This window comes from Scyliorhinus canicula, chromosome 18 (assembly GCF_902713615.1).
Source record: "Scyliorhinus canicula chromosome 18, sScyCan1.1, whole genome shotgun sequence".
In the NCBI taxonomy this organism is placed as follows: domain Eukaryota; kingdom Metazoa; phylum Chordata; class Chondrichthyes; order Carcharhiniformes; family Scyliorhinidae; genus Scyliorhinus; species Scyliorhinus canicula.
This window is the reverse complement of record NC_052163.1, coordinates 22,305,821-22,326,124: the sequence shown is the minus strand read 5'-3', so window position 1 is coordinate 22,326,124 and position 20,304 is coordinate 22,305,821. Positions and strand designations below refer to the sequence as shown.

The following is a 20,304-nucleotide window of genomic DNA, read 5'->3' as shown; positions in this document are numbered from 1 at the left end:
TCTTGCCCCTTCTGCACTACCTTCCCGCCCCTCTCCTTCACTCCCCCAATCTCCCTAGCCGCATCTCGTTTGCGAAGCTGGTGTGCCAGCATCCTGCTCGCCTTTTCCCCATACTCATAGACCGCGCCCTGTGCCCTTCTCCACTGCGTCTCTGCCTTCCTGGTGGTCAGCAGGTCGAACTTGACCTGCAGGCTGCGCCGTTCTCCCAGCAGCCCCTCCTCTGGTGCCTCCGCATATCTCCTATCCACTTCCAATAGCTCCCCCACCAGCCTCTCCCTCTCCTGCCTCTCCTTTCTTTCTCTGTGTGCCCTTATGGAGATCAGCTCTCCCCTGATCACTGCCTTCAGGGCCTCCCAGACCATCCCCACCTGCACCTCACCCGTGTCATTCAAGTCCAGATAGCTCTCAATGCTCTTCCGGACCCTTTTACACACCTCGTCGTCCGCTAACAGCCCCACATCCAGCCGCCACAGCGGGCGCTGGTCCCGCGCCTCCCCCATTTCCACATCCACCCAATGTGGTGCATGATCAGAGATCGCAATGGCCGAGTACTCAGCTTCCCGTACCCTCGGGATCAGCCCCCTGCTCAACACGAAGAAATCGATTCTGGAGTACACTCTATGGACGTGGGAGAAAAAGGAATACTCCCTCGCCCTCGGCCTACCAAACCTCCATGGGTCTACTCCTCCCATCTGCTTCATGTACCCCCTCAGCACTTCTGCCGCTGCCGGCCTCCTATTGGTCCTTGAACTCGATCTGTCTAGCCCGGGGTCCAGCACTGTGTTAAAGTCCCCCCCCATGATCAAGCCCCCTGCCTCCAGTCCCGGAATGAGGCCCAATAGGCGCCTCATAAAACCCGCGTCATCCCAGTTCGGGGCATATACGTTGACCATCACCACTTTCTCCCCCTGCAGCTTACCCTTCACCATCACATACCTACCCTCCTTATCCGCCACCACCTCCTCCGCCACGAACGACACCCTCTTTCCCACCAGAATCGCCACCCCCCCGGTTCTTTGCGTCCAATCCAGAGTGGAACACCTGTCCCACCCACCCCCTTCTCAGGCGAACCTGGTCCACTACCTTCAAATGGGTCTCCTGTAACATTGCTACATCAGCCTTCAGTCCCTTCAGGTGTGAGAATACCCTTGATCTCTTGACCGGCCCATTCAGCCCCCTCACGTTCCAAGTGATCAGCCGGGTCGCGGGACGACCCGCCCCCTTCCCCTGCCGATTAGCCATGTCCTGTTCCCTGCTCGCCCCGGGTCGACCCTCCCCTTCTGACCCGCTCCCCATGGCGATGGCCCCCTCCCCCCACCTCTCCAGTCCTCCACTTCCCGTTTCTGGTCTTTCCAGCAGCAACCCGGTGTCCCTCCCTAACCCCCCTCTCCCCCCCCCCCCCCCCTCCTAGCCGCGATGTACCCTCCATCGTACTCCCGTAAGTCAGCTGGTTTACGCTGACCCGGCTGCTCCTGCCACACTCCGACTCCCCCCGGCTCGGGGGGGGGGCCTCCCCCCCCTTGCCACTCCTCCCTGGCCCCGCTCCAACGCGGGAAAGGTCGCCATTGCTAGCCACGCCCCGCACTCCTCCCCCCCCCCCCCCCCCTGCCCCGCGCGCGGGGAAAACAGAGGAAAGCCCGCGCTTTCGCCCTGCCACACCCCACCCCGCCATCTTCAGTTCCACCCCCGTCCCCGTCCATGCCTGTAAAGAACCCCCCCTAGGAGCCCATATCCCCGATCTGCTCTCCCCCCCGTCCCGCCTCCCCAACTTAACATTATAAATAACAGATAGATAACAAATAACAATGTACTTAACAGTCGCCCTCTACCAAACAGTATAAATAACCATAAATAACCATGAATAACCACAATAACAATAACTAAGGGAAGTTGGCAAAGGGGGGGAAAAAACATCAGAAGAAAAACCCAAAGCAAGAGTTCCAGATCCAAACAAAGAAAGAAGAAAAAAAAGGAAACCGTTCCAATAAGAGTTGCCCAGTTCCGACCCAGCCGAAAAAAAAACCACTTGTTCAGCTGAAAGTACCCGAGCGGCTACGGCCGCCAAGTATCCCCTGGGTCTAATTCGAGTCCAGTTTCTCTTCCTGTACAAAGGCCCACGCCTCCTCTGGGGACTCAAAATAGTGGTGTTGGTTCCTGTAGGTGACCCACAAGCGCGCTGGCTGCAGCATTCCGAACCTGATCCGTTTTGCATGTAGCACCGCCTTCGTCCGGTTGTACCGGGCCCGCCGCTTTGCCACCTCCGCACTCCAGTCCTGGTAGACCCTCACCGTCGAATTCTCCCACTTGCTGCTCCTTTCCCTCTTGGCCCACTCCAGCACTCTCTCACGATCGCTGAGTCGCTGGAACCGCACCAGCACCGCCCTCGGGGGCTCATTTGCTCTTGGCTTCCTAGCCATGACCCTGTAGGCCTCTTCCAGCTCCAGGGGCGAAGGGACGGCCCCTGCCCCCATCAGGGAGCTCAGCATTTCTGCTACGTATCCCGGGAGGTCTGACCCCTCCAGGCCTTCTGCCAGGCCCAAGATCCTCAGGTTCTTCCGCCTCATTCGGGTATCCAGCTCCTCAAAACGGCTCTGCCATTTCAGGTGGAGTGCCTCGTGCACCTCTACCTTTCCCACGAGGACCGTGGCCTCCTCCTCCCTCGCAGTCATCTCCTGCTGCAGCTCCCGAATCGACGCCTCTTGGGTCGCCTGGGCTCCCATCAGCCTGGTGGTCGTCGCATTCATTGACTCCAAGAGCTCCATTTTCAGCTCCGTAAAGAAGCGCAGGAGAGCGGCCTGCTGCTCCTCCGCCCATTTCCTCCATTCCTCGGGTGCGCCACCGGCCGCCATTTTGGTCTTCTTCCCCCGCTTTTTTTGGGGAGCTGCTGTTGCTTTCTTTACCACCCCACTCCGGGTACCGACCATAAAGTTGGTCTGGTTCTCCTCAGGGAGCCTTCCCCCACCGGGATTTGTCCTTACAGCGCTGTTGGGGCCCTCCAATCGGCCCGAAAACACCTTTGTAGCAGGAGCCACCAAACGTGCGACTTAGCTGGTCATAGCCGCAACCGGAAGTCGATAACTGTGACACCTTGATGGTGGTCTCCTCGGAGCTCTCCTGAGTTAGACTCTTGGGTGGTGGGGGGAGGAGGGGACGGCCCAGATGGCCCAGCCCCATCAGATGGAGATCTTGCGAGACAATGGGCATGTGGTCAGTGAGAGGGAAGGATCAGTGTGTCTGACATGAACTACTCACTTTGAGACAGGTCATCTGGGTGAAGGGGCATTGGATCCTCACCTCTGCGGTGCAGGACAACCCCTCTTCTCAGTCAACCCCGTGATCTCCACAGGGAGAGGAGAGTGAGAACTTGGGGGTGGGATTCTCCCCTACCCGGCGGGGCGGGGAGTCCCGGCGCCAAGGAGTGGCGTGAATCACTCCGGCGTCAGGCCACCCCAAAGGTGCGGAATCCTCCGCACCTTCAGGGGCTTGGCCGGCGCCGAGTGGTTTGCGCCGCGCCAGCTGGCGGGGAAGGGGCTTGGCGCCACTCCAATCAGCGCCGAAGGGTCTCTGCCGGCCGGCGCGAGTTGGCGCATGAGCTGGAGTGCAGCGCGTGCTGGCGTCATCCCAGCGCATGCGCAAGGGGGATCATCTCCGCGGCAGCCATGGCGGAGGACCACAACAGCCGACGCGGAGGAATAGAGTGTCCCCACGGCACAGGCCCACCTGCGGATTGGTGGGCCCCGATCGTGGGCCAGGCCACCGTGGGGGCAATCCCCAGGGCCAGATCCCCCCGCGTCCCCCCGAGAACCCTGGAGGCCGTCCGCGCCGCCAGGTCCTATCGGTAAGGACCTACTTTAATTTACGCCGGCGGGACCGGCAAGAAATGGGTGGCCACTCGTTAAATCCGTTAAATTTCCGTTAAATCTCGCCTGTTGTCTTCCTTTGCTGCATTAGAGACAGTAACACCTTTAATGAATGAGCTCCTTGTCCTGCAGAAGCATCAATCTCAGACACGTAGCATTCGCCGCTGAAATAAAATTCTGGTGCACTTCCAGCAGCAACTCCACCAGAGTGCAAAATCCGACCTGTTGTATGTTTACTTAGGAACAGCAAACGATGTGAGAAGTGAGCAGGTATCAGACTAGTGGTTCCGATTTAATTGACTAAAGGGCCTATTTCTGTCCTTTAACACACTGCGCTTGTCAGGGTGAACTGATTGAACTTACCGCATCAAGTAGCACTGTGTAAGGAGGACGTGTTGGGAGTTCGGTGTTATATTTCTGAAAGACATCTGGATACTTGGCGGATAATTGATCAAATTCCTCTTTTTTCCCAAAAAAGGTTTTGGGTTCAATAATCGGATCATTAATGCTGCCGCAAAAGAGGATTGTATGCAATATCTGCAAATTTTTCAAAAAACATTGAACAAAGATCTTGTTAGTCATCAAAATACGTGCCCGTATGCAAAAATAGACATTCAAATCAAAGCAGTTGGCTTAGACTGAAATCAAAGAAGAAAATGTGAGGGATACATGAGTACTGGCAAAAGCACAAGCCGATTGGATGACTGAGCCAAGTGGAAATGGTTGAATTTCAGAGGCCCACCCTCGATAAGATACCCTGCCCTCCACCAGAGAATGGGAATTGCAAACATATCTATTATTTTCCAAAACATAAAAGGCAAGTTATAACGAGGTGCAGATCCGATTGGTGCAAACAGCACAGGGTTCGAACACCATTCAGGCTGGGGTTGGTTTGGGTCTTGCCTTCTTACCTCTACCCATGATTGAGGCTCCAGCGCTGTGGCTTGGAGTTACCTTCAAGGCAGAGAACTCAAGAAGAAAAATGAATCTTTCCAGTACTTCTTTTGTTTTTCCTTCCCTCTTCAGCGCACCTCCCATCCTCTCCCGCACACACCCAATCTCTCACTGTACCCCTATGCCATGCCCAAGTTTGCTATTGTTTATTTTGAAAAGTGTAGATGTTAGACCTCACCATTTGGTGATGGGGAATAGTGCTTTAATAGTGCTTCACTGCTTGTTCAAAAGCTATGTCGTTGTTTAAGGAGCCATTACAGCTAACGCTGTTTTGGATGCACAACTGAAGATCAGTTACTAAACAATGTCTGTGAGGTTGACAGGAGGATTGAAAAGGTTAAGCGACAAATCTGTAAGTGTTTCTACAGGAGGTTAGGCAGAATCAGGAAGATACCGTGGCAAGAGATGACCAGGAGAGTATGTGCCACGTCCAACATTCACACAAATCAACTTATCATGGCACAGAATTTCCAGTGCAGAAAGAGGCCATTCGGCCCATCGGGTCTGCACCCGCCCTTGGAAAGAGCACCCCACTCAAGCCCACGCCTCCACCCTATCACCGTAACCCAATAACCCCATCTAACCTTTTTGGACACTGAGTGCAATTTGTCATGGCCAATCCACCTAACCTGCACATCTTTGGACTGTGAGAGGAAATCGGAGCACCCGGAGGAAACCCACGCAGGCACGGGGAGAACGTGCAGGCTCCGCACAGACAGTGACCCAAGCCAGGAATCAAACCTGGGACCCTGGAGCTGTGAAGCAACGGTGCTGACCACTGTGCTACTGTGCAACAGAAGGTAAAAATAACAAGTCATACCTTCCAATAATGCACTGTATTAAATGCGTTAGGCAACAACTGTGACATCCCCTCATATTGTGTTAAAATGCTACAATTGCTTCCATCTCTAGTAACCCTTGTGGTAGTCTACACATCCCCAACTTTCATCTTCTTCTCCTCTCAGCCTTAATATGTAATTACTTTGCTAAAATTGTCCTATTAAAATCCAACTGATTGATGCAAATACTTCGATGGTATATGGACTGCCTGCTGACGTGAGTTTTACATCATCGCATGACAAAGATAAGTTTTGCTTTCAGCAAGGATATGGCAGCTCATAACAGCTAAATAGGAGTGAAACAGCACGCATGAGTGACCGAGACTAGAAGGTGAAGGGATGTTGCCCTCGGCTGAAGAGTCTGAGGATTCAGCTCTTGTGGTTCCTGCCTTTATAAGAAAGGGGGAGAGCTATGCCAGTGTGTTGCATACAGTGCGTCATATGGAGTGGGCTAATGTGTCCATGTTCCTCCCTGCTCTCTCACTCTGTGTCACAAAGACAGGTGGATAGTGGCAACCTGCATATCAATTAAAAGTATCAATTCAGCTGTATATTTGTTAGTTTGAGAGAAAACCGGAACATCCAATTTCCAAATCTTTAATGAACAAGTTCAAAACCCTACCTCTTTGAAGTACGTTCTTCCTTTTTCGGGGGCAAGTTTTTGCTCTCGTACAGAGTTCGCAATGAATAAACGAACCTTGTCCAAAAACCGATATCCACTCACAACGAAGTTTTGGACCTGCGGATTTTCGAGTTTTGCGAAGTCCACCATTCTCTTTCTGGCACAAAAGTAAATTAAACAGGTCACTTATCGACCAACAACAGAACATGCCTGTTTTTGCGGAACTTACTGAGCTGTTTTTCCATCTTTTTTACTTTTGACTGTGTTGGCTCAGTTTTGGGGGACAGAAAACTGTAAAATGAGGCAAGACACCATCACAAAAGGGTTGTGCCAAATGTATCCTTTCTAAAACCTGCCAGTGTGACCCATTCAGCATCTGTGTCACTTCTTGTAAATGAGGGCACGTGCTTGTGGCCTGGGTCTCAATGCAATTTACCACAATACCACCCCAAACCTTGGCCGGGATTCTCTAAAATCCCAGCCAAGTGTTGACGTCGGCGTAAACACCGGAGTGGTGTACGCCGGCGTCAACTGGCCTCCTGGCCCAGAAATTCTCCGGTTTATGGGTGGCTAAGCAGGGCGGCGGAGTGCTGCGCGCTGTTCCGGCACCAAAAGGCAGCCCTGCACGGGTCCGCGCATGCGCGCCAAGGCCATCTCCGCACCTGCGGTGCACGTGGTTGCCATCTCAAGCAACAGGGCAGCAGGATAGCAGGGGGCAGCAGGGTAGCAAGGGGGCAGCAGGGTAGCATGGTGGTTAGCATAAATGCTTCACAGCTCCAGGGTCCCAGGTTCGATTCCCGGCTGGGTCACTGTCTGTGCGGAGCCTGCACGTTCTCCCCGTGCCTGCGTGGGTTTCCTCCGGGTGCTCCGGTTTCCTCCCACAGTCCAAAGATGTGCGGGTTAGGTGGATTGGCCATGCTAAATTGCCCATAGTGTCCTAATAAAAGTAAGGTTAAGGGGGGGGGGGGGTTGTTGGGTTACGGGTATAGGGTGGATACGCGGGTTTGAGTAGGGTGATCATGGCTCGGCACAACATTGAGGGCCGAAGGGCCTGTTCTGTGCTGTACTGTTCTATATTCTATGTCGGGGACCAAACAGTGGGCCCGCGCGGAAGGAGGTAGGCCCCCTCCAGATTGCGGTCGCCCGCCGATCGGAAGCCCCCGATCGTGGGCCTGGACCCCATGGAGGCGCCCCCCCCCCCCCCCCCCGGGAGTCAGATCCCCCCCCCCCCACACCAGGACGTCCACAGCGGCTGCGAGTCTGAGCTCCTGCCGGGTGGTACCAGGTTTGAACCACGTTGGCGGGACTCGGCGGATGTTCGGGCCGTCGCCAGCGGAGAATTGCCACGGGGGCCTATTTCAGAGGCCCCTGTCCGGCGCCACGGCGACCGCGACTGCCACCGATTCTCCGGTCACCGGAGAATCGCCAGCCCGGCGTCAGAGTGACATGGCGGGAACCCCGCGCGCCCCAGCGATTCTCCGACCCGGCGTGGGCTCGGAGAATCCCAGCCCTTACCTCTGAAACACAAGTCAGTGTATATATCTATATATATATGTATATGGCTGGCAGCATGGGCATTATCCCTGAATACATCATTGTGCATTTTTAAAAATGTCTGTGCAGTTTGAATGTTGCTGGTAAGGTCAGCATTTATTTCTCATCCCCTTCGCGACAACTAAGTGGATTTCTGGCCATTTCAGAGGTCAGTTAGAAGTCAATCATATTACTGTGTCTGGGGTCACATGTTATGTTGTGGCACTTTTAGGAACAAAATTACTTATTGACAAAGAGAATCTATGTCGAGGAGCTTTCAGACGAGGCTTCCTTGAAGCAGCAGCCCTCCAGGCTGTTCCAGTCCTCACCTGCTTACTTCATGGCTTCCAGATATAATCTGCCCAAGAGAGGACTCCACCCTCTGAGGTGACCACCCGCTCTCAGTCCCCATTGGTCCCTCAAGCCAGTTGACCCTCTTCTGCTGTGCTGTCTTAAAGAGACAGACACCACCATCACAACATCCCTCCCCCTTTAACCATTTTCCACACAATCTTCAAAATTAATCTACTCAAACCAAATTCTAAATAAACATTATACACATAAGTCAGACATTTCTAAATCAATGTAGCAATTGTTCAATGATGAGGCTTACATTGAACATAACACTTCTACTTGTAAGCTTCAACTATGCACTGCTTCAAATATACTTGCCAGGGGCACAAGGTTGGTGGATTAGACCATAAGACCATAAAACAGAGGAGCAGAATTAGGCCACTTGGCCCATCGAGTCTGCTCCGCCATTCAATCATGGCTGATATTTTTCTCATCCCCATTCTCCTGCCTTCTCCCCATAACCCCTGATCCCCTTATTAATCAAGAACCTATCTGTCTCTGCCTTAAAGACACTCAGTGAATTGGCCTCCACAGCCTTCTGCGGCAAAGCGTTCCACAGATTCACCACCCTCTGGCTGAAAAAATTCCTTCTCATCTCTGTTTTAAAGGATTGTCCCTTTAATCTGAGATGGTGTCCTCTGGTTCTAGTTTTTCCTACAAGTGGAAACAGCCCCTACACGTCCACTCTGTCCAGGCCTCGCAGTATCTTATACGTTTCAATAAGATCCCCTCTCATCCTTCTAAATTCCAACGAGTACAGACCCAGAGTCCTCAAACGTTCCTCATACGACAAGTTCTTCATTCCAGGGATCATTCTTGTGAACTTCCTCCAGACCCTTTCCAAGGCCAGCACATCCTTCCTTAGATATGGGGCCCAAAACTGCTCACAATACTCCAAATGGGGTCTGACCAGAGCTTTATACAGCCTCAGAAGTACATCTCTGGTCTTGTATTCTAACCCTCTTGACATGAATGCTAACATTGCATTTGCCTTCTTAACTGCCAACTGAACTTGCACATTAACCTTAAGAGAATCGTGAACAAGGACTCCCAAGTCCCCTTGTGCTTCTGCTTTCCGAAGCATTTCCCCATTTAGAAAATAGTCTATGCCTAGATTCCTCCTTCCAAAGTGCATAACCTCACAATTTTCCACATTGTATTTCATTTGCCACTTCATTGCCCACTCTCCAAGCTTGTCCAAGTTCTTCTGCACCTCCCTTGCTTCCTCAATACTACCTGTCCCTCTACAGATCTTTGTATCATCTGCAAACATAGCAACAGTGCCTTCAGTACCTTCTTCCAGATCATTAATGTACATTGTAAAAGGTTGTGGTCCCAGCACAGACCCTTAAGGCACACCACTAGTCACCGGCTGCTATCCTGAAAAAAGACCCCTTTATCCCCACTCTTTGCCTTCTGCCAGTCTGCCAATCCTCTATCCATGCCAGGATCTTACCCTGAACACCATGGGCGTTTAACTTATTTAGCAGTCTCCTATGCGGCACCTTGTCAAAGGCCTTCTGGAAATCTAAATAAATCACGTCCACTGGTTCTCCTTTGGCTAACTTGCTTGTTGCCTCCTCAAAGAACTCTAACAGATTTGTCAGACACAACCTCCCTTTGACAAAGCTGTGCTGACTCAGTCCCATTTTGTCATGCACTTCCAAGTGCTTTGCGATCTCATCTTTAATAACAGACTCTAAAATCTTACCAATGACCGAAGTCAGGCTAACCGGCCTATAATTTCCCGTCTTCTGCCTCCCTCCCTTCTTAAACAGTGGTGTTACATTAGCCACCTTCCAGTCCTCTGGGACTCTTCCTGCCTCCAGTGATTCCTGAAAGATCATCACTAATGCCTCCACAATTTCCTCAGCTATCTCTTTTAGGACCCTGGGGTGTAGTCCATCCGGTCCACGTGACTTATCCACCTTCAGACCTTTCAGTTTCCCCAGAACATTCTCCTTAGTAATGGTCACTGCACTCACCTCTGCCCCCTGGTTCTCCTGGAGCTCTGGCATCCCACTGGTATCTTCCATCATGAAGACTGATGCAAAGTAACAATTCAGTTTGTCTGCCATTTCTTTGTTTCCTATTATTACTTCTCCAGCCACATTTTCTAGTGGTCCAATGTCTATTTTTGCCTCTCTCTTACCTTTTATATATTGAAAAAAATCTCTTCCTATCTTCCTTTACATTACTAGCTAGCTAGCACTTGTACTTCATCTTCTCCCCCCTTATTGCTTTTTTAGTTGTCCTCTGCTCGCTTTTAAAGGCCTCCCAATTCCCAGAAGATACGTAAATTTATATAGAGTACCCAATTCTTTTTTTCCAATTAAGGGGCAATTTATTGTGGCCAATCCACCTACCCGCACATCTTTGGGTTGTGGGGGTGAGGCCCAGGCAGACAGTGACCCAGAGCCAGAATTGAACCTGGCTCCTCGGCGCCGTGAGGCAGCAGTGCTAACCGCTGCACCACCCGCACTCATTTTAAAAAATCAATTTAGAGTATCCAATTAATTTTTTCCAATTAAGGGGCAATTTAGCATGGCCAATCCACCCACCCTGCACATCTTTTGGGTTGTGGGGGCGAAACCCACGCAAACACGGGGAGAATGAGCAAACTCCACCCGGACAGTGACCCAGAGCCGGGATCGAACCTGGGACCTCGGCGCCTGGGAATTCGGCAACTGTGCTGACCATTTGCACCACCGTGCTGCCCTACCACCCGCACTCATAACAGTAGAACTGACTTACTTTTTGACTGCAGGTACCATCGGAACTAGGAAGAAAAATATATTCTAATTACACCGTGAAATTTCTGAGCGTTACCAAGAATTTATGTATAAAAAGTCCACACAAGCCATCTAAATACTGACCATAACAAACCAACATCCACTATTTTAAAAGATGCATGCATTATTCCATTGATTTTGGTTAATCAGTTAAAATAACAATAGAGGAATGCTATTCTGCTGTGCTGATTATTTATTCGCAAATATTGCTTACTGTCATTTTTATCTTTTTTATTTTAAATGTAGCCTGGTTCTCGGCTTATTCTCAGGTATTAAGTCATCATGCACTTTCATTCTATCTGTCTGTTAAACAGAAAACATAATTCAGACATAGAATTACTCTGTGTGAAATAAGCTAGCCCCATGCAGTCTGTTCTAGAAGTGAGTATTAGTGCACTTATCATACCTGAGTTCGGTGGAATGGTCCCATATTCAATGAACTGACGGGATTTCTCATGGTACATGGGACAGTTTAGCTGTGTACAGTGATTTTCAGTTTTCTCTGCTTTGCACAGAAAATACGTCACAATTGTCTAAAGGACAGAATTAGCAGCTCTTACATTGCAGCCTTTCAAATCCTTTTACACGACTAAACATCCATTTAAGCTACAAACATAACAATTGGTTGAGCAACGTCCCTGTCTGTTGTTAACTGGCCTCTGGAAATAAATCACAAGAGAGACATACTAGACACAAGCTGATAAGAACAGGCATTTTTGTAATCTCCAATCGCACACACAACAAAGGACAAGGCGGTTTTGGGTGCGATTCTCCCGCCGCATTGCGCTCAAGCGAGAGCACAACAGGGCCGGAGAATCCCGGAGAGCCGTCGACAAGCCTCCCGACAGCCTCGGCGCTTCGCGTGATTCATCAAAGTCCCATGAGACATCGGAGTTGGAACTCCGCCCCAAATGGGCGTGGCCAAATGCCGCACCCAGAGGTAGGTCATAAATACCTGCCCAGAATCCATTGGCTTCTGTCAATTCTCCGCCCTCCCCAGGAAGGCTGCAGCCAGGCACTGATCAATGCTGGTCCACACAAACATGGACCACGCAGGGGGACCTCCTGGGCCATCAGAGACCCCTGGTGGTCAGGGTAAGTGCAGGGTGGCCCTCCGGCCCACCGCCTGGAATGTGGGCACCTTGGCACTGCCCAGCTGGCTCCTTTGCAATGCCACCCTAGCACTGCCGAATTGTCTGGATGGCACTGCCAAGCCAGCAGGAGCACTGCCTGGATGCCGGGGTTCCAGTGCAAGGGTGTATGGGAGGTTGGAGCTTTGATGGGTGTGGGTCCTAGAAGGGAGGAGGTGCTGTCAGGGGGCTTGGGGGGGCTGAAAAGGGGGGGACCCCCAGGGACCCTATAGCGGGGTGTCCTCACCTGGAGGGTGTGGGGTAGAGCCCATCTGTCACAGTTCACCCTCTGCTGTTAGTTACTCTGCTGTTTGGCCTTTCACGCCTTTTGTTCTCTCTGGGGACTGCCATTAGCACTCTTTTCCCTTGGTTTCTGTGACTATGGCTCATCTTTCATTCTCTCACCCACTTTCCCACTTTCTATGTCTTTTGCTTTGACAAAGGGCCATCTGGATTCGAAATGTCAGCTCTTATCTCTCCCTACAGATGCTGCCAGACCTGCTGAGATTTTCCAACATTTCCACTTTGGTTTCAGATTCCAGCATCCGCAGTAATTTGCTTTTAAACAATTTATAATGTTTTTTTTAATGATTTCCTTTCTCAGAGTTACAAAGCCAATGGACAGGGCAAGCCCTTAATCCATCTGCTTTCTTGCTCCAAAAACCAATTCAAATTCAAATTGATACATAAGAACTAGGAGCAGGAGTAGGCCATCTGGCCCCTCGAGCCTGCTCCGCCATTCAATTAGATCATGGCTGATCTTTTGTGGACTCGGCTCCACTTTCCGGCCCGAACACCATAACCCTTAATCCCTTTATTCTTCAAAAAACTATCTATCTTTTTTTTTTTTTTAATAAATTTAGATTACCCAATTATTTTTTCCAATTAAGGGGCAATTTAGCGTGGCCAATCCACCTACTCTGCACATTTTTGGGTTGTGGGGGCGAAACCCACGCAGACACGGGGAGAATGTGCAAACTCCACACGGACAGTGACCCAGAGCCGGGATCGAACCTGGGACCTCAGCGCCGTGAGGCGGTTGTGCTAACCACTAGGCCACCGTGCTGCCCTAAAAACTATCTATCTTTACCTTAAAAACATGTAATGAAGGAGCCTCAACTGCTTCACTGGGCAAGGAATTCCATAGATTCACAACCCTTTGGGTGAAGAAGTTCCTCCTAAACTCAGTCCTAAATCTACTTCCCCTTATTTTGAGGCTATGTCCCCTAGTTCTGCTGTCACCCGCCAGTGGAAACAACCTGCCCGCATCTATCCTATCTGTTCCCTTCATAATTTTAAATGTTTCTATAAGATCCCCCCTCATCCTTCTAAATTCCAATGAGTACAGTCCCAGTCTACTCAACCTCTCCTCATAATCCAACCCCTTCAGCTCTGGGATTAACCTAGTGAATCTCCTCTGCACACCCTCCAGCGCCAGTACGTCCTTTCTCAAGTAAAGAGACCAAAACTGAACACAATACTCCAGGTGTGGCCCCACTAACACCTTATACAATTGCAACATAACCTCCCTAGTCTTAAACTCCATCCCTCTAGCAATGAAGGACAAAATTCCATTTGCCTTCTTAATCACCTGTTGCACTTGTAAACCAACCTTCTGTGACTCATGCACTAGCACACCCAAGTCTCTCTGAACAGCAGCATGCTTTAATATTTTATCGTTTAAATAATAATCCCGTTTGCTGTTATTCCTACAATTCATGACCCCATAAAGGAGGCAAACCAGATCCAAGCTGACAAGAATAGGCATTACACCTGATCGCGGGCTTGATCCTAGTCTCAAGGCTGAGAAGCGATCAAACAATTTATAACTGAGAAATACTTCCTCCAATTGGAGGTGATGACAATGAACTCTTCTGTTTACCAGAGCAGAGCAGGAGAGAATGGATATTATTCTGGTCAGCAGTGCTACCTAATTAAATCTATGCGAAAAACAGGTACATTCAGTCGGTAAGCCAGTTGAAGACATTCATCTGTAAGTATGTTTCAGGGCCACTGCTGAAACACTTTTGATGTGCTTCCCTAGATCTTAATGCATGTATACATTGACTGGGACATTGAGCGGGCAGCGTGGTAGCGCAAATGGATAGCACTGTGGTTTCACAGCTCCAGGGTCCCAGGTTCGATTACCCGCTGGGTCACTGTCTGTGCGGAGTCTGCACGTTCTCCCCGTGTCTGCGTGGATTTCCTCCGGGTGCTCCGGTTTCCTCCCACAGTCCAAAGATGTGCCGGTTAGGTGGATTGGCCGTGATAAATTGCCCTTAGTGACAAAAAAGGTTAGATGGGGTTATTGGGTTACGGGGATAGCGTGGAAGTGAGGGCTTAAGTGGGTCAGTGCAGACACGATGGGCCGAATGGCCTCGTTCTGCACTGTATGTTCTATACCCCTTACAGTTAGAAAATGGATACCTATCAGCCCTGAAGTAGCATTGGTGCCTTTTGAGAGGGGATTCATAACTCTGACAGTCAGGTCTTCCATTTGAAAGAAGCCAATTGCATTGATAGAAAATATTTATCCGTTGTGGTCATGACTACAAATGTTTTTTTGTTTTTTTTTATAAATTTAGAGTACCCAATTATTTTTTCCAATTAAGGGGCAATTTAGAATGGCCAATCCACCTATCCTGCACATCTTTTGGGTTGTGGGGGTGAAACCCACGCAGACACGGGGAGAATGTGCAAATTCCACACGGACAGTGACCCAGGGCCGGGATTCGAACCCGGGTCCTCAGCGCCAGAGGCAGCAATGCTAACCACTGTGCCACCGTGCTGCCCCACTACAAATGTTTTTTAACGAAGTTACAGGTATAGCAAATTATCTGAAAAAGCGTGATAAACAAATCCCACATCCTATGGTCAAGAAAACCACCTTGATCTCCCCTATTGTGGGCCTAACGGTGACTCTCCATGTCATTTTCAAGCTATCTCATCAAAGGGATTTCATAAGCTGGCTGCAATTTCTGGTGTTGAGGGAGGTGGGGTGGGGAGTTTAGTGACAGCAATCTGAAAGAAAGCATAAAATGTTGGACGGTTTTATTTGACTGGGGCATTGAGCAGTTTTGATTAAGAGTCCCACCTGAAATATTAACAATTTTCCTTTCAAATAACTCTGTTCTCCTGAGTCAGATGTCTCAGCCGAGGCAGCAACAAGGTTGCGGCAAGCACCTGGTCATCAGCTCATAAGATAAAGGAGCAGAATTGGAGTCTGCTCTACTATTCAATCATGGCTGATCTAATGCTGGCCTTAACTCCACCGTCCTGCCCATTCTCCATAATCCTTCAACCCATTACCAATTAAAAATCTGCCTGACTCCTCCTTAAATTTACTAATTGTCCCAGCATCCACTGCACTCTGGGGTAGCGAATTCCACAGATTCACAACCCTTTGGGACAATTAGCTTCTCCTCAAATCTGGGGCATGGAGTCATAGAAGTCTATAGCACAGAAAAGGCCCTTCAGCCCATCGCGTTTGCACTGGTGAAAAACAACCACCAAATATTCTGAGTTCCAGATCCCCACCACCCTCTCGGTGAAAATGTTTTTTCTCACATTCTCTCCAAACTCCTGCCCCTTAACTTAACTCTATGCCCCCTGGCATTTGATCCCTCCATCAAGGGGAAAAGTTTCTTCCTGTCAACTCTATCTATGCCCCTCATAATTCTGTACACCTCAATCATGTCCCCATGGGCTAGGGAGGAAGTAAATGAACAGTGGTTTCTGTTCCTGAATAGTGGGGGAAATCCAGCAATTTCAGAGGGGGAAGATGGAAAGTTTAGTTTTCTTCCTGACCTCATGGTTTAAGTGCTTCTTGGGGCACTTCTGGTTTCTGCATTTCCTGTGCCGAAACCAGTCCAAACAGGTCTCCGATGAGTTTTTGCAGCTATCTCGATGTTGAAACTTGCATTGTCCCTGTGGAAACAAATATGAAATATCTAAATCATGTGTTTATATGAATAACCAAGAAATCTTCACAGCAAAGGTTCAACAAGTAACATAGAGAAAAAACAAAGAGGGGCCTGTGTAAAGTAACAGAATGGATTGTGGATTTTCCCTCCCTCAGTTTAATATTGAATCCAGGTGGCAAATTCAGCCATTACACCAGGTATTCCATTTGTTTCTATGTTGAATCAGTTTGCCAAGATCAAGTTTAATCTTTATATAGGTGCAGCTCCCATAACAAACTAATAATTCTCACATGATACATCTACTATCATCATTGCCATAGCAACGCCAGGTGGTGATAACACTGACATGTTTCTGAAAACCAGTGTTGGTAAGGCTGCGGATTATATTAAAATTTCTCTTCCTTCAATAAGTAGATTTAATTGCTTACTGACAGATGTGCTCTTAAAAGTCACGTCTTGCTGTGGCCCAGTGAGTAGGTTTTTTGAGGAGGTGGAGGACAGGTGAATAACAGGATATTGAGGCAGGTCCGTGCGTGAACAGAGCCGTGGTTTGCACTATGTTTAATTTGTAATTTGTGTCGCGACTTCATTTTGTTTTTGTACTGTACAATGTCACTTTTTCTACATGCCTAAAATACCTCAATAAAATTGTTTGTTAAAAAAAATGTTTAAAATGTGAAAAATATAAATGCCTCACTAAAATATCTTCTAAAACAAACAAAAGTCACATCCTTGCATGATTTTTGAATGATTGCTAAATATCTGGAAATCTGCAGGTAGATTTAAGCTGCGACAAGCAGTGGGGTCCAGCAGCAGTAACAAACGTCTCCCCAGACAGTTTCTGCACAGTTCGGGCAGGAACAGCACAGCGAGCCATTTAGACTGACCCTGGGATCATCACTGAGGTAAACGCAAGCTAGCCGAACGTGCAAGGCGCCCACCTCGACACTCTAACAAGGTGAAAGGTGAAGGACCCTGGTAATTGGGGTAAATCTTTGTCTTCGGTCCTTGGATGGTGATATGTTCGAGCGACTTGCCTGATTTTCATTCTATAATGGAATAAAAATCAGGTGCTTTCTACAGGAATAACCTGTTCCGCCCAACTGCCAACAAGGTGATGAGGGCGAACTTGCTCCCTCTACACCTAATCCGGCTTTCCTTTCTCTTGTAATTGCACACATTAGACAGCCTGGGCACAACACACAGAGTTGAACCAGATCAGTGGATCATAACCCCTCAAAGGAGCCTACTGGATTTAATCTACGTTTAATATAATGGATGATAATTTGGGTGGATTTTCTTGTGATCCTCTTGCTCAACTGTGCTCTGCGTTGCACCCAGACAATCGATATGCACAGCAACAGGAAATTAAAAAATTTCCAACAAAATCAATTTTCTATTGTGTTTGGAAAGTGTATGCTGACGTCTAGAATCCAATGTGATTGTGACCATGATAAACTATCCATCCTTCTTGACCTGTAAATTTTAATACAGTTGTCCAACTCAGCCTCCACCAAAGCCTCTCCTCTGCCATCCAGTTGGGTGGATACTGCTATCTCCTGGTTATCTACTTGGTTGTAGCTACAGAATCACCTGCAGAGGTTTCTCCCCCAATCATCATGTCTCGAGTTCCCCAAAGTTCAATTCTTGGACCAAGTAGATAAACTGTTAACTTCCGGTGACGGCAGGCGGGAGGCAGCCGCACACTGGCGGGCTCCCGCTCGGGAATAGGAATTTTCTGGGTTTTAACGCCCGGTCCCAGGGGCAATGGAGGCTGAAAAAGCTGTAAGAAGGCACAGTAAAAAAGGGGCTTAATGAAAGTCCGCCAGTGAGTGGAAATGTCAGCGCAGGAACTGTAAGGAAAGCGGAGGCTGGAGCACCAGGGAAGGCCGCATTGCTCACGGCAGAAGAAATGAACAAGGTGATGGCTTTGGAACTTGAGAAACAGTTCACAAAGCACATGGAAGTGATGAAGAAGGAGATGGGGGCCGTATTGAAAGTGCAGTTGGATGAGGCGATTGCCCCGGTGAGAGCGGCGGTATCAAGCGCAGTGGCAGAGGTACGGGAGCAAGGTGAGACACTGAAGGAAGTGGAAGAGGCATTATCGCAGCACAGTGATCAACTCACCTCGATGGGGAAGGAGATGCGGAGGGTGATAGAGACCAACAAGGGTCTGCGAGCCAAAATGGAAGACCTGGAAAACAGATCCAGGCGGCAGAATCTGAGGATTGTGGGTCTGCCCGAAGGGGTGGAAGGCCCGAGGCCGACGGAGTATTTTGCCACGATGTGGGCGGAGTTATTGGGGGAGGGGGACGATCCCTCCCGATACGAACTGGATCGGGCTCATCGGTCGTGGAGGCCGATACCAAAGGCAAATGAGCCGCCAAGAGTAGTAACTGTATGTTTCAGTGTGAAGGAGAAGGTCCTGTGCTGGGTAAAGCAGAAGCGGGTGGTGCAGTGGGCTGGAGCTGGTATACGCATATACCAGGACTTTACAGTGGAGCTGGCGAGGAGGCGGGCTGCCTTCAGCTGGGTGAAGAAGGCACTGTACATCAGCAACGTGCAGTGTGGCACAGGAAATCCAGGCAAGTTGAGGGTGACCTACAAATCCAAGGACTTTTATTTTGGAATGGCGGAAGCGGCGGAGGAGTTTGCGAAGGCAGAAAGACTGGCAGAATTGAGAAATGGGACTGAGAGTGGGTCGTGTACCGATGTAGCCTCATGTAACTTTATTTTTTCACTGCGCGTTGGTGTATGTACTAAATGAGTCGACGCTGTATATTTGGACAAGGGAAGAGTTGGGACTTTCATTTGCAGTGATGGTTCTTTGGGGCTTGTGTGTGCATGCTGGGGTTGTGTGCTAAAGAGGATTTCTTGGTTTTCCTGGGACCGGGCAAGGTGGAAGGAGACCCGGGTCGGCCTGTGAACGGGAGTGAGGTGGGGGGTGGGGTTGCGGCCATCGGAGCTAGGTCGAACAGATTTGGGTGAGTCTAGTTGGGTGAAAAGCTGGGGGAAAGAACCGTGGTGGGGGGGAGTTTACAAGAGGAAGTGGAGGGAAGGAGTCTGGGAGGGAGGGGTGCCACTCATGGGTGCCATTCACGGTACTCTTCCGGGGATTGGATGGCGTTGAATATTAGGGGGGTTGGGGGGGAGGGGGGGGGGGGGGGGGGGACTATATATGTCAATAGTGACCATGGGCAATTCCTGATTCCTTTTTGGGAGGGTTTGTTTTATTTGGTGCTTATATTGTCATGTGGGCCGTTGTTTGGGGGTTGGTGGGAGGATTACATAGAATTACATAGAATTTACAGTGCAGAAGGAGGCCATTTGGCCCATCGAGTCTGCACCGGCTCCCGGAAAGAGCACCGCACCCAAGGTTAACACCTCTACCCTATCCCCATAACCCAGTAACCCCACTCAACACTAAGGGCAATTTTGGACACTAAGGGCAATTTATCATGTTCAATCCACCTAACTTGCACATCTTTGGACTGTGGGAGGAAACCGGAGCACCCGGAGGAAACCCACGCACACACGGGGAGGATGTGCAGACTCCCCACAGACAGTGACCCAAGCCGGAATCGAACCTGGGACCCTGGAGCTGTGAAGCGATTGTGCTATCCACAATGCTACCGTGCTGCCACATCCACAAGGATGGGATCGTTGTTGTTAATAAGGGGATTTGTTACTGTTTACTGTTTGTTGATGGGGTGTAGGTTTTGAAGAAAATGTGAAAATGGAGAATATAAATATTTATTTTAAAAAAGTAGATAAACTGTTGGTGTAAGAGCATTTAGGAAACAGTGATTACTGCATCTAAAGATTTATAATGATGGTAGAAAAGGATAATGGACAATGAAAAGTAAGAATAATTAACCAGGCAAAGCTGCTTTCAACATGCCAAGGATGGACCTGTGCTGGATGGACAGGTACGAAAGGTTGGCAGGAAAAACTGTAGCTGAACAACGGGCTACACTCAAAAAAGAAATGGTTCAGGCACAATCAAGGTATATTTTCTTGAAAGGGAAAGGGAAAGGCAAACAAATCCAGAGCTCCCCGGGTGAAAAAGGAGATTGAAATTTAAAAACCAAAGAAGAAATGAGCTTATGATGGGTCAGGTAGAAAATACAATTGAGAACCAAGAGGAATACAAAAGATTCAGAGGGGTTTTGAAAAAGCACATTAGGAAAGCAATGAGGGATTATGAGGAACGCCAACATAACAGGGATTCCCAAAGTCTTCTTTAAGCATATAAATAGTAAAAGAGTGGTGAAAGGAGTAGGGCCAATTAGGGATC

General features: G+C 49.3%; 1 protein-coding gene across 1 annotated transcript in view; it reads right to left on the bottom strand.

Annotated features, from left to right (window-relative positions):
• Positions 1-20,304, bottom strand: part of LOC119953238 — a 47,024-nt gene that overhangs the window by 7,439 nt on the left and 19,281 nt on the right. Inside the window, exons 4-8 of the mRNA XM_038777271.1 lie at positions 15,892-16,011; positions 11,361-11,487; positions 10,917-10,941; positions 6,276-6,432; positions 4,224-4,397 (exon numbers count right to left, since the gene is read on the bottom strand). Coding sequence (XP_038633199.1) covers positions 4,224-4,397; positions 6,276-6,432; positions 10,917-10,941; positions 11,361-11,487; positions 15,892-16,011 — 603 coding nt within the window. The remainder of the gene's footprint in view (positions 1-4,223; positions 4,398-6,275; positions 6,433-10,916; positions 10,942-11,360; positions 11,488-15,891; positions 16,012-20,304) is intronic.